This window comes from Rhodamnia argentea, chromosome 2 (genome assembly GCF_020921035.1).
Source record: "Rhodamnia argentea isolate NSW1041297 chromosome 2, ASM2092103v1, whole genome shotgun sequence".
Classification (NCBI taxonomy): domain Eukaryota; kingdom Viridiplantae; phylum Streptophyta; class Magnoliopsida; order Myrtales; family Myrtaceae; genus Rhodamnia; species Rhodamnia argentea.
In genome coordinates this window covers 21,227,663-21,251,688 of record NC_063151.1, presented here as the reverse complement: position 1 = coordinate 21,251,688, position 24,026 = coordinate 21,227,663, and the positions used below count along the sequence as shown (strand labels likewise).

Here is a 24,026-nt window from a genome sequence, read left to right as displayed (position 1 = left end):
AGACAAGGCACTTCTCATGACGAGGAGATAAGGGAGGAGTAACACTGAGGAACAACACATATGCGCATATGTGTTGAAATGGACGAAGTACAACTGAGACTTACTTATGGAACAAAATGGGAACCATGAAGTCAAGTTTTTCTTGATGAAATTCCAGAAATTTAAAAAAAAAAAAAGGGGTCCTATTTTAGATCCTTCTTTAGTGAGGTTCACAATTTGTGGATAACTCCTTGACGTTTGGAGCTGTAGCACCTTTTGAGCGTATCACCTTCTCTACTGTCAGTATTTGCGATTCTACAAGACAAGCCACCAATAACGAAGAATGGTAACAAGTAAATGTGATAGCTATAAGAAATATCAACATCTTGTTATCTTTTAGGTCATTCTCAAGGATTGGCAGTCATCGCTGTAGTCCATCTCTTTCGGGTTGAAATTGCAGGTCGCAGTGAATCTTAAGTGCTTTGCATTAATTAATAATACATTGCAAAGATAGATAATGAAGTTGACTAAGATAAATAAAATACAGGAGACAGCTTGCTGCACAGGCTGCAACAGAAAGACCAAAACATCTCAATAAGTGAAGCATGTAGGATCAATTAGCTCTTCCAATTTGATGTCCTCCGATGCGCTTAACACGATTGAGTTATGTGCCGATATCGCTCGAGAAACTTGTTGCATGCTTGGACGATGCTCTGGTTTGGGACTTGAGCACGAAAATGCCATCTTTGTCATGAAAGCCAATTCCCCGAGCACACCACCTTCCGGGAATGGAATTCTTTGATCTAACACTTCTTTCAGTGGCCAAGAAGCTGTTGAATGGCGCAAGGATGATGAAGATGAGGATGCAAGAGAAGATATGAGATCGCCAGGATGTCTTCCCATGATTATTTCTAGTGTCACCACTCCGAAGCTATAAACATCGCATTTGTGGTTCACCTCCATTGTGTATGCGAGTTCTACATAGAGAAAAGAGCAGATTTTTTCTAGCTTTTATACAATATCCATGCTTCATTAATCTAAACTTATTTTGAATAAATTTAGTATCAATTAACTCATAGTTTAGATTTCAATGAAATTTTTAAAAATTTAATTTCTCCAAGGAAAAGTTTCAATTTATTAATTGATGGGCCTAAATCTCAATCAATCTATCATCGAACCTTCAGATCGTGTGAATAGGTTTGGATATGGTGTTAGGTACTTAGACGTATAAAGCAACGTAGCTAACGATGAGGATCTTGTATAAGCATTTTCATGTCTATAAAATGAAGTGGGTGATATTTTGAAGAAACCAACTGACCTGGAGCTGCATATCCAAAGGTGCCTGCAAATGAAGTCCAATTGGATGAATAAGATTGTAGAACCTTAGCCGTGCCAAAATCAGAGACGTGAGCTTCGTATTCTGCATCCAGTAAAACGTTCTTGCTCGATACGTCTCGATGAATTATAGGAGGAGAGCATTCATGGTGCATATAGCACAAAGCATAAGCCACACCTTTAACGACATTCAATCTCTTCTTCCAATCAAATGTTGTTATCCTCTCCTCATTGTTCAATACATCCTTCAAGCTGCCACATTCCAAGAACTCGTACACCAAAAATGAATGTCGAGAACTCAAGCAAAAGCCATAGAGCTTGACGATGTTCCGGTGCCGAGTTTCGGTCAACGCATGAATCTCCCTTTCAAATGCTTTTCGACTAGCAATTTCGACGTCCACTGCTTCCTTAAGTTTCTTTACAGCAACAGTCTCCCCTGTTTGCAACCGGGCCTTGTAAACACTCCCATGTCCTCCCACACCGATGCAATATTTGGGATCAAACTCCTCCGTAGCTTCAATAATGCTCTCGTAGGCCATTCCTCCATCAAAACTCAATATTGCCCACGGGTTTTCATTGGTTCCATCTTTCGAACTAGACTCTGTTTTCCTTACTCTTCGGCGTACGATACTCGAACCTCCCACAACAAGAAGCAAAGAAAGTAGGCAAGCTAAAGTTGGAACCAATATCAGCAGCAGCTTTTTGTTGTTGTTTTTGCCTTTGGACCTTGTCGTTGCACATGGATTGAGACCAGCAATAACTCCACATAAGCCTTTGTTTCCTCTCACAACTTCAATTGTAGCGTTACGAAAGGCTGGAATGTTTGGTAAGGCACCCTCTAACTCATTGTACGATATGTCAATTGACGTCAAGCTTGCCATATCATCAAAGGTCGACGCAATGGAACCCGAGAGCTGATTATGTGAGAGATTGAGTGTCTCCAATTTGCGCAATAGCCCAAGTTGTCCAGGTATTTCTCCCGTAAGCAAATTTTGACTCAGATCGAGAATTTGAAGAGATTGAAGATTGCTAATCTCGACGGGAATGCTTCTGTCAAGACCATTTCTACTTAAAATCAAAAACTGAAGATTTGAACACTCCCCAAGTTGCCTGGGAATTGAGCCACTCAGGTTATTTCCGGCGATGTTAATGCTTGACAGATCGGACAATGTTCCAAGTTCTTGAGGGATGTTGCCTACAAGATGATTGTCATAGAGTGAAAGCTCTAGAAGAGACGTCAATTTTCCTAGGTCTTTGGGAATTTCCCCAACAAGGCTATTTGAAGAGAGGTCAAGTCTATGTAATCGGGTCATGTTGCCAACCTCAAAAGGTATCACGCCTGAGATTCGATTGTTGGAGATGGTCAGGCTTGTCAGATTGCTATACTCACCGAGTCTAGGGGGAAGCTCACCGTAAAGTTCATTGTTGCTCAACCCAAGATAATCTAAGTAAGGGTATGTGCCGAGACCCTCCGATATGTTTCCCTTGAGCTGATTGTTCTCGAGCCTGACTCTAATCAAACTTGTGCAGTTTCTGAGGCCTCGCGGAATTGGACCAGTAAAGTGATTGTCAGTCGCAGAAAAATTTTGAAGAGCTCGACCAGCGCAAATATCATGTGGCAAATGGCCGACAAAATTGTTGCTGGCTAGCTGCAGATTTGTGAGCTTGCTTAAGTTACCTATTGTGGATGGAATCGAGCCAGAGAAATTGTTATAATGAAACCCGAGAACAGAGAGAGACCCGAGCATTCCTATTTCTTTGGGAATAGGACCGTACAGCTTATTTTGGTAAAGTTGAAGGATATTCAGATTGGTCAAATTCCCTATGGACGACGGGATGGGGCCTGTTAAATCATTGTCCGACAGTTGGAAATCTATGAGGGATCTCATTCCTCCAACTTCCGAAGGTATGGAGCCAGAAAGTTGATTGTCATAGAAGTAAAGAAATCCCAAATTACTGAGATTTCCTAGAGTGGTAGGGATGGATCCACTGAGATTATTGCTTGATAAATCAAGTTGACCGAGAGACCCCAACATTCCTATTTCCTTTGGAATGGACCCAACAAGTTGATTTTTGAAAAGCCATAAGCTCGACAAGTTGCTCATGTTTCCAATGGAAGAAGGAATTGGACCGGTGATGCGGTTGTTCATTAGATAGAGTTGATTGAGAGATTTAAGCATTCCTATTTCTTTAGGGATGAAACCAGAAAGCTTATTATCTGAAAAGGATAGAACGGACAAGTTGGTCAAACTACCTATTTGACTGGGAATTGAGCCGGTTAAATTATTAACACTCAAATCCAGAAATTGTAAAGATCGCAACGACCCGAGTTGAGTTGGAATGTTTCTCGAAAAGTTGTTTCGAGACAATCCTAGAAAAGTAAGCTTGGCAAGATGAGCCATGCCCGGAGGGATGTTTCCGAAGAGCGAGTTGTTGGCAAGATTTAGAGCGACCAAGTTGGGCAACTGGGAGAAATTGAGATGATAAAGCGTACCACGAATGGCAGAATCTGAAAGGTTCAAGCTCGTGATGCCGCCGAGAGGATCGCAACCGATCCCGCGCCATGAACAAGCGTTGCTTCCATTCCATGAAGACAAAGTAGAGCGACTCTGGCTGTCTAGGTTAGACTTCCAGGCTAGGAGTGCCTCCACTTCCTCATTTACCGTTTGGTTACTAGCACCAACAATGGCCGCCAGAGAAGAGCTCCGAGATGAAGCAAGACAGGGCATTTGATGCGCGAGCATGAGGAGGAGGTAAGCGAGGAACGACATGGAGAGTTGTTTCTGAGACGAGGCCATGACAGGTTTAAAGGGGTGGCTTTTCTTCGTTTCAAGGTGTGCATAAGTGTTGAAATGGAGCAAGTATAACCAACGTATTTATAGAAGAATAGGGACCATGAACTCAACAAACAAGTTACTTCTTCCTGGCCAATGAGAGACGATCCAAAATTTCTTTTTAGGGAGAAATTACAGAAAACTCTCTTATATTTCCCTTTATGTTTTCATCGTCTGTTTAGTATGCATGCGTGGCCCTCCATTTGCAAAGACTTGCTAGTCTTCCGTAGAGCAAAGACTGGGATGTAAGTCAACTAGGCTAAAACTCAATGCTGCTGAAATATAATCCCAACTACCATTAATATAATCCCAAATTCAATTTATCTAGAAGTGTCGACTTGATTAGTTTTTGCGAGACGAGTCCAAGAAACAGTCGCTGTTTAGATGGATTTTGCTTACCATCCAAAAGCAGAGGGTCAGTCACGCAGTTACCGTATATATTCTTATAACATCCTACGTTTGTCGTTTATATTGAAACTTGCTATTGCCATGTAATTGAGTCTCAACCCCCCTTTCCTCTCAAACCTAGCTAGGGAGAAGAAGAGGAGGGGTCAACACCAACTAAACAGCTGACAGCTCTCTGGACAACCATGTCTGAACGAGAGACATTGTCAAACTCGGCGTTGCCGTCATGAAGTCGTGCAGGATTTGCGGTGTTTCAATTCGGACTTCAGAGAGATTATTGCAAAAGCATTAAGAAAGATAACAAGAAAGGTTAGATTTGTCTTTAGCTTTTTTGTTTTGGTCACCAAACGAGAAGATGATAATGAAAAAGCATATAGTTGAAAACTATTAGAGAATAAAATAATGGACGAATGTGGAGAGTGATCATTTCGTATATAACAATCATCCCATAATGTAATTACATATATTGGAGTTATCCCACATTGATTATGAAATGGGCTAGTAATCAGTTTATAAGTTTGAAAAAAAAGCCGAGCCAATACATATAGCGCTCGTGATTGGTAGCTATGCCACATCTGCCGTGTGACAAACAACAAAATACATTTTTTCAGTTTGGAGGGTTTAGGTTGGGCTTGTCAACAATTTAGTCCGTGCAATCGTGTGCCCATCTAAAAGTGAGAACCAATTAGAATGACCAACCTATCCCACCAATCGAAAATCATTATCCAACTGATGAACGGACCTACAATGTGTTCGACTTGTAAGAACCTAGCTATGAGTGTTTTGAGCTACGTGTTTTTGGTCGAAAAGTAACTTCTCCGAATTTTTTTTTTTTTCGAAATTCTCCTGTGCTTGGTTTGCGAAAAATAAGTTAGTCTAAGAAGACATTCTCCACCCATGAAAAAAATCCCTTCAAAAGTGAGAAAAATATTTTCTGCTTTTTGAGAAGAGAAAAACATTTTCCTCATCTTTCTTTCCTCCTCTCTTTCTCACTTCCTTTCTTTATAATTATTTTTCTGCTATCTTTTCATTTTTTTCTTCTTTTAAAAATTCAGAAATTTAGCTTTTTTCTTTTCACTTTTTTTTCTCTTCTTTCTTTTCTCTTTCTTTTCTTTTTCTTTTCTTTTCTTCTTGTTCCTCCTTCCTCTACCGATTGCGAACATTAGCGACAGCTGGCCATCCGGCGATCGGCCATGGTATGAAGCGAGCTCGAGGCTCGGCTGGTCCCAATGATCTTGGGGTTGCCCGAGGCCGGCAAGCCACAACCCGCAAGATCCAAGCATCCAAACGGCATCCCATGTCATGGCCGATCCAGCCAAAAAAAAAAAAAAAAAAGGAAAGAGGGGGTGTGTACTGTTTGCTTTGCTTGCACAATCGTCATCCAAGTTTCACGCCAGGTTGCACTAGTAAGAGGCTTGGACTCACTAGAACAAATTACTCTATCACACACGGACACACGTATCCTCCGATCCGGCGAGCTCATGGCTCGTAGGCCTCGAACGAGCTAGAGATCGTTGGGACCGGTCAAGCCTCGAGCTTGCCTACAGCCATTACAGGCCGTCACCATGGTGGGCGTTGGCCGAAACTAAAAGAAAAAAAATTAAAAAGAAAAAATTATTAAAAGGAGTCTATGGAGAAAAATGAAGTTTGTTTTTCATACCAAACGACTGAAAACATTTTCCGAATCTATTTTATAGTTGAGCTAAGCACAATAAAATATTATTATTTTCTTAGAAAATTTTTTTTTGAAAATTTTGTTTCGAAAATCTGTTAAGGGAGTTGCTCCGAGCGAAAGATGTGATACAAGAGAAAGTGACACGAAAGTTCACATCCCACTAGTAGAAGTGATGAATGATTTTGGAGCAGGGAAACACGGCATTGACACAAGTTCCCAAATTATAGACCGACACTCCTCGTCTATTTTCCTTTGGAGTTAGATCCACGATGCAAGTCGCGTTGCTTCGTGTAAAACACGAGATGAGGATGTGACCATGTCAAACAGATAACGACTAGTAAGAAAACAAAGCAAAATAGAAAGAGCAAGAGATAGAATAAGGAGCTTCAAAGTCCATTATTGTAATAATTGGAGGATTACCCCAGTAGCTACTCTTTTCATTTGAGAAAAGATAGGTGGAGGTTCCAATCCCCACATTTAGGGAGAGTGAAATGAGGATGTGTGAGGAGGAAGAAGAGTTTAGCAACATGCACCGACACATAGCGCATACAGTATGGCTTGTATAGTAGAATAGAAAAAAGATAAAATGAGACAAAAAAAAGAAGAAAAAGGTCCATAATCATGATTTGGTTATTATCGTAATATCTTGTTAGACAAATTATTCTCTCACGGACTTAAAACCGTTTGGAAATGGAACAATATGAATATATAATGTATCCAACAATACCGTCCATGGAGAAAGATCAAAGCCACATGAACAAGACAATAATTATTTGAATTGGGATGTCTTCCATGGCATGTCCTGTATGATCTCGAACAAGCGTTGAGAGTTTTGTTTTGATCAGTTTAACTTTTTCATTTTCCCTTTCTTTTTCGGACATCTGAGTCTTTTGGCATCGACGTTTGTTGTGCGTCTCTCTAATCCCTCGTTTTCATTCATCAATTCATGGTGCTGTAGCTTTATTGCATGCAGGGACGATGGATGAGTTCGAAATTGCTCGGTAAATTCGTAGGACAGCCAATCCGGATCAAAATCCGCACGCCGAGGCTCACCGTGAGACCCACAAGTTTAATACATCGCATGACAAAAGTGGGGAGTGCACTCAGTCAGAATCAGCGGTATCAGAGAAGGCATTGAATGCCTCGGATCGCGAGCTCTGTTTTGTGGCTTTCACGTTTTTTTTTTCACGACGCAGACGATGAAGCGAAGCGCACAGACAAGACAGTTTAGGCCTCGACCATTTTCGTCCTTTTCTAGGAATCAATCCACCCACCATCTCTCTCTCTCTCTCTCTGTGGGTCTTCTCTGTGATGTGGAAGACAGTGTCTGAACACGAACCACCAAGTGTTTGTGAAAAGGTCTTGGCTTTGCGAGGGACTCGTGTTGGAGAGAAACCGAACTGAAGCGTGAATCGCGTTGCCGCAAAAATCCGGCGTGCCTGCAAGAAACGTTTCTGGAACAGCACCGGCCAAAAAGATTCGATTTTTATGGTGTTTTTTTTTTTTTTAAATTTCGAAATTTTAGACAAAATTATGAAAGAATATATGAAAAACCAAAATAAATCGGAAGTTCTCAAAATGTTGGCCGAACTCACGGACTTGCTGATGTTATTTTTCTAAATTTCCTTCCTATTAGAAAATTTATTGGGCTTTCATTTCTTTTTTCCCCTCGAAAATCAGTTTTTTTGCCAACCCACTTTTGTCATCGTTTTGAGTGCCTGCAAGCCCTTGCCCATATCTAGAAGTAAATTGGGTGGTCTTTGAACAGGAAAAAGAGTGAATCTGAATGGTCCCAAATGAATTGACTTATTTGAAAAAAGCATCCCGACGTAAGAAGTCCAATGGGACAATACTAGAAATGAAAATCCAAAAGAAAGAAAAAAACACCGATATTGAGATCAAATGGTAATTCTAGATCCGGACCAAGACGAACTATTGTAAGGGATTGGTTGGGCTGTCAAGTGATTCTCATATGAGGAACTAGAGATCAAACTCACAAATTGTGTGCAAACTCGTCTGGGTTAGGTTTATATGCACATGCCAAAGCTTGAACTTCATAGGGCTTACAATGTGTTTTAAGGGTCTCCAGATGATCGAGTCTCCACGCCTATGTTGTATCGACACTCTCCGGAAGACTTTGTGTCGTATCCGACACTCTCGGACACTTTCCAACATGCAACCGATACGTGATTAACGCTCCACACACACAAGCAATATCCGAGTCCAACATCCCAACACACCTTTTCGACATGCACGGTGTCAATTTTGAGCAATTTCAATAAATTATGGGTTAAAACATAAATTTATCAAAAATATATGTACTTAAGTCATATACCTAGCCACCTCAAAATTAATATACCCAACCAACTCAAAAACAAACTTAATCGTAAATCTCTAATAGAAGAAAAAGAAACTTACCGCTGATATTTTTATATGTGCATGGTAATTTAACGTGTATATATAAGCATATACATATAATATACAACATGTCCAACATGTCGAAATTTTCTATTTTTTGAAATATCCCGTATTGACCCATCGCATTGCGTCGCGCGCCGCGTGTCACGTGTGTTGTCGATACTGCATCGCTCCATGCTCGTGCCTTTGGTTAGACTTGGAGCATGTAAAAACAACCCTGGCCCCATAAATAGACTCGTTTAAAAAGATTCCACAAGATATGTCATCGTTTACTTTTTGGGGGTGAAAATATTATTGTTTTCCAAAGCAAGCGTTATTATTGCTTCTCAAAACCTCAGAACAACTGGCACGGGATGAGCAAGCGGACGTTCAATTCAGGTGGGTCGGATCGATGTTTGATTGGGTCATGACATCAAATTCGGACCAATCACACTGCTCCCGAGTGGTGTTGCAAGTGTACCTAACATGACCGCCATGACTGACCCAATCCAAAAATCTACTTAACTTGGGCTCCAAACATTCGTAGTTTTTTTCCCTTGAATATGAAAAATAGCAAAATGAAAAAAAAAACCAATTCAAAATAAATATAACATGGATAGAGAATAGTTTAAAAATTTGATGATTCATTCTATTAAAACGTTCTCCTGTTATTTTTTCTAGTGCTAGAAATTCGATCAATTTTTTTTTTTAGTAGGATGCTTTCATTTTACATATTTAGAAAATTGAAAAAAAAAACTTTACTGCACATATAATTATGAAAAAAAGTAATAAGATGTTTTGTTTTAGTATTCAAGAAAGCATACACAAACTTTATAAATAAAATAATATATGAAACCCCATTGAAGATCGAAAACATCTCTCTCTGCCACTGCCGGTGAGACTCATATGTAGTTGTGCATTTATTTATATTAACCTATATTTAAAATGTCAGGCAACCCATTTATGACATGACCCGTCAAAAATCCGGCGTGCCTGCAAGAAACGTTTCTGGAACAGCACCGGCCAAAAAGATTCGATTTTTATGGTGTTTTTTTTTTAAATTTCGAAATTTTAGACCAAATTATGAAAGAATATATGAAAAACCAAAATAAATCGGAAGTTCTCAAAATGTTGGCCGAACTCACGGACTTGCTGATGTTATTTTTCTAAATTTCCTTCCTATTAGAAAATTTATTGGGCTTTCATTTCTTTTTTCCCCTCGAAAATCATTTTTTTGGCCGAAGGGCGCCGCTCTTTTTTCCAATTTACTTCTCTTCGATTTACTATCAATCATGCAATGGATCATCAGTGGGTTGGCAAAAAAACTGAGCAATGGCATAGTGTTACTCGAGTAATTTTGTAGCATTCAATAGATTTTACCATCTTTGCTTTAGACCAAAAAAAAAATAAAGATTTTACCATCTTTGTTACTTTGGAGTCTTCTTCTTGACAGACCATCAAGGTGGTTGAACCGGTCATTTTTCTTCCGCGAGGTCACAAGTTCCATCGCATGTGAGCAGGATGCCGAACGGCTTGGACTGAGTTATCTATGGCGCCAATGTATCAATAGTTAGCGAAAAAGATTATAGTAGCACTGCCGACGAGAGTAACGAAATAAGAAAATGGCCAAATTACTCACGTGGATTTTCTCCTCCATCCCCCCAACATTTATGCTATTAAAATGATTGTTGCAACATTTATCCATTTCAGTGTCCAAATTTTCCTTTGCTTTTGTTACTCTGGCAAGCTTTATTCTTTCAGACTACCGTCATTAGACGACTTTGACTTGGACTGATGAACCGACGGTCATCAGCAAAGCGGTGCACATCATCTAGAAATCGTGACCGCACGTCATCGCGACTTGTACGCCGTTCAACTGACATGTGGGGCGCTCTATTTGCAAAGACTTCTTAGTCTTCTTCAGAGCAAGGACTTGATATTGCCTGCTGGACTACAATCCCAACCTGCATTATTGACTATGCACTCGTTGCCATAAAAGCATGAAAATCAACAAATGCACAAAAAAGTCCTTTTTTTTTTTTGGTTATCTTCGAGTAAGTCCTTTTTTTTTTTTTTGTTATCTTCGAGCTATATTTTCTCCCATTTTCATATCATAAATATAGAAGCCATCATAAAAAAAACACAAATTTGGCACGACCATAAATCTTACCCGATCATATCATAAACAATTTCCGTAGGTCGATTATCATAATCGACAAGGTACTTCCCAAAAGGTTGCAGTCCGAGCAGTGGCTTATCATCACACTCAATTTGAAAACTTCGATTGGTTGATAGTTTAGTGTCCTTCCAGAATCCATCCTTCAAGCTCACATATGCAACCCAGTCTTCCAAAGAAACAATCGTCAAGATGCTAGTGACATGACGAAACAAAAGCTTGGAACTTATGGAGCTTTCAACACCCATGTCAGGAATTTTAGAAGGAACAGAAGCACAAGAGCAGACAGAAACAGGGGAGGTTTCGTGGCTTGCAGCAGAGGGGGAAGGGGGCTTCGGTGAGATTCAGTGGCTCGAACAAAGATGGACTTATGCATGTGTCCCGTTTGAATTTTTTTTTTCACGTGAACACTCGCAATTGACTGGGTCAACTTAGCGTAGATCTTTGACCTAAGGGATTTTTTGAAATGCAAACAATGTTTAGTAGAGTGCATTTTGGAAATACATTCGGGGGCAATTTTGACCTAAATGATGTTTGGTACTTTGGAAAGAACTTTTGTTAATATACACATTTTTTTTAAAAAAAATCTTCAATTATTTGCCAGGGGAACTCAGTCACCGAGGAACCAAATCGGCTACCGGCACCTCAGGCGAGGTTGGTCAGCGGCTAATTTGGCTTGCCGGCTACTTGTCGCTGGCTAGCCAGCCACTCACTGGTAGCTAAGGCCTTGGCCGAGAAATTGGGGTTTTCAAGGACATTTCCAAAATTATGAAACTTGAGCAGGGTCAAAGTTAGAAGAATAAGAACATCTATTTTCATTTCGAGAATGCTACTTTCCAAATGCAATTGCATTTCCTCAAAGTTGAACAAAAAATGAAAACATGCTATTTGCATTTGCCTAAGGAGCATTAGAGCCCCAAAGCCCATTTGCAATGCCGAACCAAACGGGACCTCTATGGCTCTACCAATACTAGTAAAATAGTTCCCAAAATTTGGAGAATGAAATTAACAGATATCTTACTTTTAAAATAAAATACTTACGACTTTGATGAAAAAGTCCAAAATGCAAATCGTTGGAATCATGAAAGCAGGCAAATCGTTTTGTCAATTTATATCGACTTGACTGCTCTGTTACGTACAGTAATTCACATATCTTTTTATCAACTATATGGCCTAGTCAACTTCGTGCATGTGCCCGACCAAAAAAAAGATGTGTGGATATGCTTCTACTTTGATCTTTTCATTAAATTTAAATCTTGCGATTGACCTTTTCTTTGCTCGGAAAACTTGAAACTTTCACAACAGAGAAATATTTTCACGTATATTCAGATCTAATTTTTGGCAATAGTGTTTATTATTTGCTTTATGGAAAACACAAAGAAACAGGTCCAATGATTCGAATTGCATCGTCTAAACGCTGGACAAGTTAACCCCCACAATCCAAATCACAACTTGAACAATAATGGAAGGATGGGGGCTCTCTTTTCAAAGATAGTACATCATCTTCTGGGAGCAAGCTTGTTGGCACTACAATAAATTACCCGCCGCTGAAACACGTGCAGCACACGTGAAGAGTAGACGCATGTGCAGATCATTTGAAGAATCAACACGTGCAGATCATGTGAAGAATCAATACATGTACAAAACACGTGAGGAATCGGCACTAGAGCAGGACACATAGGGAGAAAAACGACTCGATAGAGAATAAAGAAGGCCCGATAGCTGTCATTTGAAGAAATCATCAAACCAGTTAGTAAAACTAAGCATTGACAAGAAGTAGTCACATAGGATTCAAAGTTTTTCAAGGAGCACCAAAGAAGACGAAATTATCTCCTTAAATTTCATGGTGGGAGGATAGATTTGAGGCGGTTCGAATAGTCTTCAAGAACATGTTAAAGAGTCCATGTAATGCGGAGGACGTGAGCGTACCTCCCATGATTGAGAGAAAAATGGTAAGTGTCCTGTTGACAATTCATGGAATGTCGAGCTTCAAGGTCCCGAGATGTGGAAAAAGTGGGAACAACAGACACCGGTGGAAATTGAAGAAAGGCACCAACCGCATCGGTTATTTAGAATCAAACAACTGCTCAAAGATTGGGTAAAAAAGAATTAGAAAAGGCCAAGCAAAGCAGCAACTATTGGTGCTCTAGGACTACAACTGCTGAAGAGTAGTTACCACTCTAACCATTATAAATACCACCAGGCATCCACAAAGGAAGCCCCTCAAACAAATCAACAAATTTATCTTATATTTACTTATTGTATTGCATTTACTTTTCTTAGCCGTAGCTTTCAGATTCTCGTTGTCAAGTCAAACTCCGGCGTATATCTTTATCCAAGATATTGTGCAATCGAATCAAACTCTGGTACATTATCGAAGCATAATCAAGGCATTATCATTGAGTCAAACTCTAACACTGTTTTGGGTGCATTAGTTTGTTATCATTGAAGGAAATTATGCTTTCAAGACCTCCATCAAGTCAAACTTTGGTTTAGTTTGCACTTGTACACTTTCTTTTGATTTCATAAGTATCAATTCCTTTGGATTTGTACTTATAGACTCTCACCATCGAGTCAAACTCAAAGGGTGCAAATGGAGATAAATCCAGCTACTACTGCTATGATACGGAGGATATTCGAAGAGAGTCAGAATGAGAGGACCAATCTTGTGACCGGACAGATAGTGAAAATGCTCAAACCTTTGATAATCAACACGATTATGGAATGTTCTTATAGGCGAGAGTCATCAAGCAATCCCCGTCTCATTCGTAGTCAACACACTTATATACCGACGACCTCAAGGTGTGCTCCTCAATTCGCTAATGTCATACCTCCTATAGGGAATCCCGATTAGATGGTGCCCTAGGTACCTCCAACTAGAATTCTTTAAAGGCGGGAGACTATTGGTGGAATGTCGGTGGATAGAGTAGCTCAGCTTGGTGGGGTGCAAATTGGTGTGAATAGCAATGGTGAAAATAGTCAAATGGGCCAAAACGTCTATCAGAACAAAATATCGACAATGGCTGATAGGATAAAATCGATGTCATTCTCAAGTAATTAATCCTAGAATAAGATCAATATCGCTTTCAAGTAATAAATGCTAGGATAAGATCAATATCACTTTTAAGTATTAATTGTAAGGGATAGCCATTGAGAAACCGTTATAAAGCCGTTGTAAAATAATGGAGAGTTTATGAAAAAATAAATCAACTTTTACATGGTCATTATAAAGTTGTTAAAAAATCATTACATGATCATTGTAAAACCATTATAGAACTGTTATATATTAATGAAGGATAGAGAACATTGCTTCTGAGACTCTACTCAGAATCTAAGCTTGTTAGCTTCTGAGCTCGCCAACATCCGAGCTCATCAACGTCCGAGCTTGTCATTAGAAAATCGTTATACAACCGTTATAAAACCGACCGTTGGAAATAATAATGGCTAATCATTACAGTCAAAATTCTATCAAAACTATTGTAAAATAATATTTCAAAACTACTGAAATATCTAACAATCATCCACATATTTCAAAAAGTTTTGAAAAGATAAAATTGAAATAAAGTGTGTTATTGAAGCGTAATGCATCGGAATCGGTGGTTATTAGGCTATGAACCAGCCTAGAAAGAATGAAATATAACTCACGAAATCATTGCTGAAGTTTAAAACTTCTATGAACCAAGAATTACTTTTTGTGAATTATAATTTTCAATAATCATATTGCACTTCCACAAGGTTTGTTGTTCGACGTGGTTTTGCACTAATAGGCCATGGGCGTGCTTGGTTTATTCATAAGTGCTCTAGAGATTATTACCAATAATTCTCATAGCAGCGGCGTCACTCCACATTTAAATAGGTGATTCCATTAAGTGTATTCTGCAGCTTAATACATCACCAATAATGGCCATGGAAATCATTAAGAACTTGGCTCAACTTCTTTTTCCTTGCAAACTTGCACTATTATCACTTTAGGAGGGACCTAAATTTTATAGTGCATCACAAGATCAACAAGTGACTTGTTACTACCCATATAACCTAATTCATGGGATCACCAATCATATTGGTTGGGTTACCATCACCGTCGATTTTCCTCAACTTGCTTAAGTCCCATCACCCTCGATGTATCAAAAAGTAATTTCCTTCCCAAAGGTTTAGTCAGAGGATCGGCCAAGTTCACTTCTGACTTTACATAATCGATGGACATAATTCCATCCTTAAGCAACTGCTTTATCACATCATGTCTCAACCGGATGTGTCTATTTTTACCATTAAAAGTGTTATTCTTTGCAATGTGTATTGCCGCTTGGCAATCATAATATTGCTCACGAGGTATTCTTATGAGGTATTCTGTTTTGAATGTGACAAGCAGATAATATTGCTTCACCCTATAAATTATTAGGAGCTTTAGAACTAACAAGCATAGAATTCATCATTTCTTTTAATGTCCTATTTTTCCTTTCTGTTACACCATTTGATTCAGGAGAATACGGAGGGGTAGTTTCATGAACTATTCCTTCCTTTTCACAAAATTCATCAAGCAAGACGTATTCTCCACCTCTATCCGATCTTACTCTTTTTATCCTTTTTCCAATTGATTTTCTACCTCAGATTTATACAAAAGAAACATATGAAAAACTTCATCTTTATGTCTATGTAAATAAACTTTAGTAAATCTCGAATAATCCTCGATGAAAGTCACGTAATATTGTTTACCTCCTCTAGTCATAGTTTGTTTTAAATCTCCTAGATTAGTATGAATTAAGCTCAACAATTCATATTCTCTATTTACAGAAATACAAGGCCTCTTAGCTAATTTTGTTTCGGCACATACTATACATTTATTAAAATGTTGATCTTCCATCCCAGAAATTAAACCTTGTTGTTGCATTTTCTTAATATAACAAATATTAATGTGTCCTAATCTATTGTGCCACAAATCAATAGATTCAACCAAGTATGCGAAAGAAGTAGCGTTTTCATTGATAACATTGGAAACGTTAACAAAAAGCCCCCGATTACAATAACCATTTTCCACAAGGACGTTATTTTTGGTCATTACAATCTTGTCAGATTTGAATGACACCTTCACCCCAACCTTTCCCAAAAGAGCTACCAAAATCAGGTTCGCCCTTATATTAGGGACATGCAGTACATCATTCAATGCCAAAGTTTTTCCATATGTAAGTTTGAGAAGGGCTTTCCCTTTACCAAGAACTTGCGCCGTTCTTGAATAGTCTAGATAAATAATCTCTTTTCCATCCCCTATTGGTGTGTAGGAGGAAAAGGCATTTTTGTTTGCACAAATATGCCTGGTGGCACCTGAGTCTACCACTCATTCTTTCACATTGGCCATAATATTGGCTTGGGAAATGAGCGCAACAATGATGTTATTAAGGTGATCTGCTTCAACGAAATTAACCTTTGGTTTAGCAGGATTGTTATTTCCCATTATGCGATCCACACCGTGCTGCATGATGGCCCGATTTACCACAAACAAAACAAGTGCCTTTCCCTTTGAAGGTGGGGTGAGCAGCTTTGGGTTTGTAATCAGGTTTTTTGTATTGTACCTGTTTTGGCGATGTTGAGGTTTGCCTTGCACAAAATTTGCCCTTGTAGCGGTCTCCTTAGCTTTGGCAGCTTTGATCTCCTTGCAAGTTGTATCCTCGTTGATAATATGAACAACTAGATCAGCATGTTGCTTGTCTTTGTGCTTGAGTTATTGCTTGTAGTCATTCAACAATTGAGGCAATTTTTCAATCAGCAACCCCGTGACAAATTCTTCTTGCAAATTGATAGTTTCCACTTTCAAGTCCTCTACCAGCTTGCGATATTCATTAATTTGCATTTTGATCTCCTTATCATTGGACATTTCCCAATGATAATAATTTTCGATTGGGAACTTCAGTCCGCCCACATCTTAGGCAATGTACTTTGCAGTCATGGATTCCTATATTTGTTTTGCTTCCTTGTACGGACAACGCACACGAAACAATTCATTAGAAAGCGTACCGATAATTGTCACATGCATACCTTATTAGCTTGGATCCATTGTTCTTGCAGATTATTTTCAGTTGGTTCGGCCTCTGTAAGTATGAAAGCCACGCCAGGCACATCTAGGATAGAGAAAACTCTTTTCCGCCACCTTTTGAAGTTGTTGCCATTAAAAACTTCACTCTTTCATATGTCAGGAAATGGCTTAGCATAGGACATATGTGGTTGTTGTGCAGCGCAACCGGAGTGGCCGAGACATATGCATCTTGAGCGATAGCGGCAGCGGTGGCAGCGGCAGTGTTGGTATCAAATGGAGTATCCACTAGGATTATCTTTAAGATTGTTGATACAATTGATGGAAAAATAGGATTGTCCGAGGCGTGCAAGTACTATCCTTAAGGATAATTTTGCCTCTCCGAGTGCGATACTCGGGGTGTAAGGCTCTAGTGGTTATCCTCTCAAGATACAATAGATCTCTTCTATATTCCGCACTGAATATTAGAAGGAACATGAACAACGTTATGTGTGTAACTTAGCAAAGAAGAAAATGAAAAAAAGGGAAAAACTCTCTTATGTAATGCAAAAATCCTCAGAAGACTGTTTTCTGAAATTCAATTTTTATTCAACCAAAATATGGCCGTTGAGAAACCATTATGAAGCCATTGTAAAGTAATGGAGGGTTTATGAAGAAATAAATCAGCTTTTACATGATCGTTATAAAGCCGTTAGAAAACTGTTGCATGACTATTGCAAAATCATTATAGAACCGTTATATATTAATGGAGGATAGAGAACGTTACTTCTGAGACTCTCCTTAGAGCCTAAGCTTGTCAGCCTCCGAGCTCGCCAACGTCCGAGCTCACCAACGTCCGAGCTCCGCAACATCTGCGCTTGTCATTAGAAAACCATCATACGACCATTAGAAAATCGACCGTTGAAAATAATGATAGCTAATCATTGCGGTCAAAATTCTATCAAAATCATTGTACAAGAATGTTTCAAAACTACTGAAATATCTAACATGTAGAACCTTGGCCGTGCCAAGATCAGATATGTGAGCTTCGCATCATGAGTCCAGTAAAATGTTCTTGCTGCGTACGTCTCGATGAATTATTGGAGGAGAGCATTCCAAGTGCATGTAGCCCAAAGCATAAGCCATACCTTTAACGGCATTCAATCTCTTATTCCGGTCGAACATTGTTATCCTTTGTTAGCTCTTCAATATATCCTCCAAGGAGCCCGATTCGAGAAACTCGAAAACCAGAAAGGAATGGGGAGATCTCGAACAAAAGCCGTACAGCTTGACTATATTCCGGTGTTGGGTTTCCATCAAAGCATGAATCTCTCTTTTGAATGCTTTTCAACTCGCCGATTCGGCATCCGGTGCTTCATTAAGTTTCTTCACAGCAACAATCTCGCCCGATCGCAATGTGGCCTTATAAAGGCTCCCATGTCCTTGCATGCCGGCGAAGTATTTGGCATCGAATTCCTCGGTGGCTTCATTGATGTTCTCGTACACCGTTCTTCCATTGTAGCCCAATATTTCAAACATACTTTGGCTGCTCGCTTTTCTCAAAGTGTGCTCTCCGTTCCTTGCTCTTCGGCGTACAATGCTTGAAACTCCAACTACAAGAAACAAAGCAAGCACGCAATCAGAAGTAGTAGGAAGTAAAATGAGCAGCAAATGCTTGTCTCTGTCTTTCCCTTTCCTCGCCAAATCTGGAAAATACGTCAGACCTGTAAGACTTCCGTAAAAGCCTTTATTCTCTCTTACAATAGCAATTGTGGCATTATGAAAGGCTGGAATTTTTGGTACAGGACCCTCTAACTCATTATATGATACGTCAACAGATGCCAGGCTTATCGAACCGTCGAAGGTAGGTGAGATTGAACCCGAGAATTGATTGTGTGCAGATTGAGTGTTTCCAAACTGAGCAATTCTCCAAGTTGTCGAGGTATATCTACGGTAAGCAAATTTAGACTTAGATCGAGACTTTGAAGAGAGTGCAGATTGCCGATTTCACTTGGAATGCTCTGCTCAAGAATATTTCTGCTTAAATTTAAATACTGAAGGTTCAAAATACTCCCCAGGTTCTCTAGGGATTAAGCCACTTAGCTTGTTTCCCGCAATGTTAATTCGTACCAAGTCAGACAATGCTCCAATTTCGGGAGGAATAGAGCCCGCGAGACGGTTGCCATCCAGCCAAAGCTCCAGCAGAGACTGCAATTTCCGAGTTCTTTTGGTATTTCCCCAATAAGATCATTCAAAGATACGTCTAGTTCATGCAATCGAGTCATCTTTCCAAGGTCACGTGGTAGGATGGCCGAAAATTTATTGCTGGAGAATTTCAGGCTTGTCAAATTGCTCCATTCGCCTAATCTCGGTGGAAGCTCTCCGTAAAGTTCGTTATTGCTCAACTCAAGGTAATCCAAGTCGGGGTATGAGCCAAGAACATCAATGTTACCTTTTAGATGGTTATTTTGGAGCCTAACTCTATACAAGCTCGTACAGTTTTTTAGGCTTCATGCTATCGGTCCCGAGAAGTGCGGACTCCACAACAATTTTTAATTAATTATTATCTGTTTTTTTTTTTGGGCCCAAAACAGATTGTTAGCACTAATAATCGTCCAAAAACTGTTACATAATCAATTTCCCTCTTAGAAAGTCCAAAAGCAATGCTTTGCTTCGTTGAAGTTTCTGTAATCTTTCCCGGAAAAAACCTCTTTTTGACGCATCACGGCCTTTTCATCCCCCACCATCATTAGCTTCGAAGGATTGCCAGTTTCTCGTTGCTCTCAGCCTCTTCACATAACAGACATCTCTGCTTTAGCGCCGTGCACGCGCAGTTCTTTTCTCTGTTAATGCTGCTAAACTCTTATACCTCCATTTAACATTTTCTTTTGGGCAATGAGACTCAGTTCACTCGATACCAGTGATATTGGCTCACTCCCCAAGCTGATGCGGATGTTATTAGTAGTGCGTTCCTGGATCGATTGGATCGACATAAATCTAATCGGAATGCGAAACGGTGCTGCAGCTAGAACAGGCGGATCGGGTCGACGACGTCGGATTGAGCTCAAATTCGGCAGGCTGAAGCGAAACGGCGTCTTGATCAATACTCATGGCCTTTGGCCATGACTAACGATGAATTTTGGCCGTTCGAGAATGTCTAGATGTGTTTTCCTATTTTTTTTAGTATTTTTCGGGCTTATTTTTATTTCAGTGGCACTTTTGTAATTTTCCGTTTTTTGATATTTTGATTCCTAATTAGACTAGGGTTAGGATAACACCCTATAAAAGGTGTTTATCACGTTTTTTTGAAGGACATCATCAATAATATTCACATAATTTTCGAGATTTCTCTCTTTTAGCAAGGGTTTTCTTGCGTTATTCGTTGAACGCCGCGTCACAAGCTCACCTTGTGACTTCATCAAGAGCACCGATGTCGTTTACCCCTAACTTTAGTTAAAATTAAAAATAAAAAAAGCTGATAATAAAAATAAATTAAAAAAAAACTGAAAGTGAAAAAAAAGAAGAAAGATAGACACACTCTGCCGAAGGTGGCTTCAAGGGCGATGCCGTCGCCCCCAACTTCTTCGGCAAAGGTCAGGCAAAGGCCAGCAGCCCTTGCCCCACAACCCGAACTCTTGGTTTGCACTTTTTAAAATAAAATAAAAAATGAAAAATCTCTTTGGCTTTTTTATTTTTTATTTTATCTTTTTACTTAATTCCTTTAATTTTTAATGTTTTTTCCGACACAGCGCCTAGTTGGTGCCACATTGACGCCATGCCACGTATACTAAGAAATTACAAAAATCACATGCTAGCATTTTTCCGTCAGGCAACGGAGTTAGTGACAGAAGTCGATTGCATCAATTTGACAAATTCTACGATGGCTTGATTGTGCTTTTTGAACATCTTAAGACTCGAGTGCAAATGCTTGGTTGAGTTTTAGGAGTTTTGATATACTAATCTCTGAAAATAATCCTTACTAAAATTGGTTCTCTCTTTCCGAAGGACGTAAAGTTACTCACAAATAGTTTGATCTAAACAAATCATACTTTGATCTGCATTTCATTTCTCCTTAATTTATGATGTTGGCGCGCATCCAACTAAAATAATTGGACGAAGCTTCACAAAACTAGCTGCCAGATTACACCAATTGTGCTCGTTTAAGCTTATCGCATTTTCTGCCGTCAGTGTGCACCATTCTCCATGACAAGCCAAATTGTAACAAGTAAACGTAATAGCTACAAGAAATATCATGATCTTCTTATCTTTTAAGCCATTCTTAAGGATTGGACGTCGCGGCCGTAGCTTATAGGCCATCTCGTCCGGGTTGGAATTGCACACGACAGTAAATCCCAAGTGCTTTCAAGTAACTAATGAGCCATTACAGAAATAGACAATGGAATTAGCTAAGATAAATAAAGTAGAGGAGACAGTTTGCTACACAGGCTGCAGTAGAAAGACCGAAATATCTCAATAAGTGAAGCATGTACGATCAACTAGGTCTTCCAATTTGATGTCCTCTGATGTGCTTAACATGGTCGAGCTACGTGCTGATATCGCCCGAGAAACTTGTTGCATGCTTGGACGATGCTCTGGTTTGGGACTTAAGCATGAAAATGCCATCTTTGTCGCCAAAACCACTTCCCCTCGCATATCATCGTCCGGGTATGGAATTCTTTGATCTAAAACTTCTTTTAGTGGCCAAGAAGCTGTTGAATTGCTAGATGATGATGAACATGAGGACGCGAGAGAAGATATGAGATCGCCTGGATGTCCTCCCATGAGTACTTCCAAAGTCACTACTCCGAAACTATAAACATCGCATTTCTCATTCACTTCCATTGTGTATACGAGTTCTACATGAAGAGAAGAGCAAAATTTTTCTGGCTTTATTACAATGTCTACGCTTTGTAAATCTAAACTGATTTTGAGTAAATCAAACATAGAGAATGAAGTATAAATAAACGCATACTTTAGATTCCAACTGGATATAAAATATTCCGTTACTTTAGGAAAAAGTTTAACCATTTCAAGTGGTGGCCTACATCTCACCCAATTGATCTTTAATCGAGCCTTCAAATCGCATGAATAGGTTTTGACTTGGTGTTAGGTATTGAGAAGATATATGGAAGGTAGGTAAGGATGAGGATCTTTTATGATCATTTTCCTATCAATAAAATGAAGTGGGGTGAAATTTTGAAGTAGCCAACTTACCTGGAGCTGCATATCCAAAGGTGCCTGCAAAGGAAGTCCAATTGGATGAATAAGGTTGTAGAACCTTAGCCGTGCCAAAATCGGAGATCCGAGCCTCGTATTCTTCATCTAGTAAAATATTCTTGCTCGATATGTCTCGATGAATTATAGGAGGAGAGCGTTCATGGTGCATGTAGGACAAAGCATAAGCCACACCTTTAACAACATTCACTCTCTTATTCCAATCAAATGTTGCCATCCTCTCTTCATTATTCAGTACATCCTTCAAGCTGCCAGATTCCAAGAACTCGTACACCAAAAATGAATGTCGAGAACTCGAGCAAAAGCCATAGAGCTTAATGATATTCTGATGCCGAGTTTCGGTCAGAGCATAAATCTCCCTTTCAAATGCTTTTCGACTAGCAATTTCTACGTCCACTGCTTCCTTAAATTTCTTCACTGCAATAGTCTCACCTGTTTGCAACTGGGCCTTGTAGACACTCCCATATCCTCCCATACCGATGCAATATTTGGCATCGAACTCCTCCGTGGCTTCAATAATGCTCTCATAAGCCATTCTTCCGTCAAAGCTCCATATTGCCCATGGGTTTTCATTGCCTCCATCAATTGAACTAGCCCCTGTTTTCCTCACTCTTCGGCGTTCAATAGTTGAAGCTCCCACAACAAGAAGCAAAGATAGTAGGCAACCCAAAGTAGGGATCAAAACTAGCAGCAACTTTTCATTTTTGTTTCTGCCTTTCGACGTTGTTGCCATACAGGGGCTGAGACCAGCAATAATTCCACACAAGCGTTTGTTCCCTCTCACAACTCCAATTGTTGCATTATGAAAGGCAGGAATGTTTGGCAAAGGACCCTCTAACTCATTGTATGATATGTCGATGGATGTCAAGCTTGTCATACCATCAAAGGTCGACGCAATTGAACCCGATAGCTGATTGTGTGAGAGATTGAGTATTTCTAATACGTGCAATCTCCCAAGTTGTCCAGGTATTTCTCCCGTAAGCAAATTTCGACTCAGATCGAGATGTTGAAGAGATTGAAGATTCCTGATCTCAATGGGAATACTCCTTTCTAGATTATTCATGCTAAAATTTAAGAATAGAAGGTTGGAGTCCTCCCCAAGTTGGGTAGGAATTGAGCCAGTCAAGTTGTTTGCTGCAATGTTGAGTTTCTGCAGACTGGACAATGCTCCAAGTTCCTGAGGGATGTGGCCTGCAAGAAGGTTGCAGTCCAATGAAAGCTCTAGCAGCAATTTCAATTTTCCTAGTTCTTTAGGAATTTCCCCAACAATATCATTTGAAGAGAGGTCAAGTCTTCGCAATTGCGTCAGGTTTCCAAGATGAGGTGGTATGGCACCAGAGATTTTATTGTTGGAGATCATCAAGCTCGTCAAATTTCTACATAGACCCAATGTCGGTGGTAGCTCACCGTAAAGTTCGTTGTTACTCAACTCAAGGTAATTCATGTAGGGGTACACACCAAGAGCATCTGTTATATCTCCCTTGAGCAAATTGTGTTGGAGCCTAACTCTATACAAACTTGAACAATTTTTCAGGCTTCTTGGGATGGGTCCAGTGAAGTGATTGTTTGATGCACTAAAATTTACAAGAGCTTGGCTAGTGCATATTTCTTGTGGCAGTTGGCCAACAAAGTCGTTATTAGATAGACGTAGCTGTGTGAGCGATGTGAGATTATTCATCTCTGTGGGAAGAAAGCCCTCCAGGTTACTCATAAAAAGGTCTAGTTCATGGAGGAGTCTTAGTTTTCCAATCTCTTTTGGAATTGAGGCTGACAACTCATTGTAGCAAAGGGCAAGAACATGTAGATTGCCCATGTTACCTATAGAGGACGGGATAGGACCCGACAATGAGTTATGGAAAAGGAGAAGGTCATATAGCTTGGTCAAGTTGCCTATGGATGACGGGATATGACCTGTTAAATTATTGGATTGCAGTAGCAAATGTCTGAGGGATCTAATTCCTCCAACTTCTGAAGGTATGGGGCCAG

The 24,026-nt window shown here is 39.7% G+C and overlaps 1 protein-coding gene across 1 annotated transcript; it reads right to left on the bottom strand.

Annotated features, from left to right (window-relative positions):
- Positions 1-442: 442 nt before the first annotated feature.
- On the bottom strand, positions 443-23,469 carry LOC125313928 (MDIS1-interacting receptor like kinase 2-like). The gene is made up of 3 exons (XM_048275193.1): positions 22,215-23,469; positions 1,298-1,492; positions 443-956 (listed from the first exon to the last, which is right to left on the bottom strand). The coding sequence occupies exons 1-3, from the start codon at positions 23,398-23,400 to the stop codon at positions 571-573; spliced, it is 1,767 nt and encodes a 588-aa protein (XP_048131150.1). The 5' UTR covers positions 23,401-23,469; the 3' UTR covers positions 443-570.
- Positions 23,470-24,026: the final 557 nt, after the last annotated feature.

Bases quoted from the DNA above. Each gene is read 5' to 3' on its own strand.
- LOC125313928 (XM_048275193.1), bottom strand. From the start codon at position 23,400: ATGATCTCCAACAATAAAATCTCTGGTGCCATACCACCTCATCTTGGA. The intron at 1,493-22,214 runs GTGTGGCTTATG...ATGTCGTTAAAG, and splicing joins GAGAGTGAATGTTGTTAAAG to GTGTGGCTTATGCTTTGTGC. The intron at 957-1,297 runs GTCAGTTGGTTT...TTCTCTATGTAG, and splicing joins CTTTGGATATGCAGCTCCAG to AACTCGCATACACAATGGAG.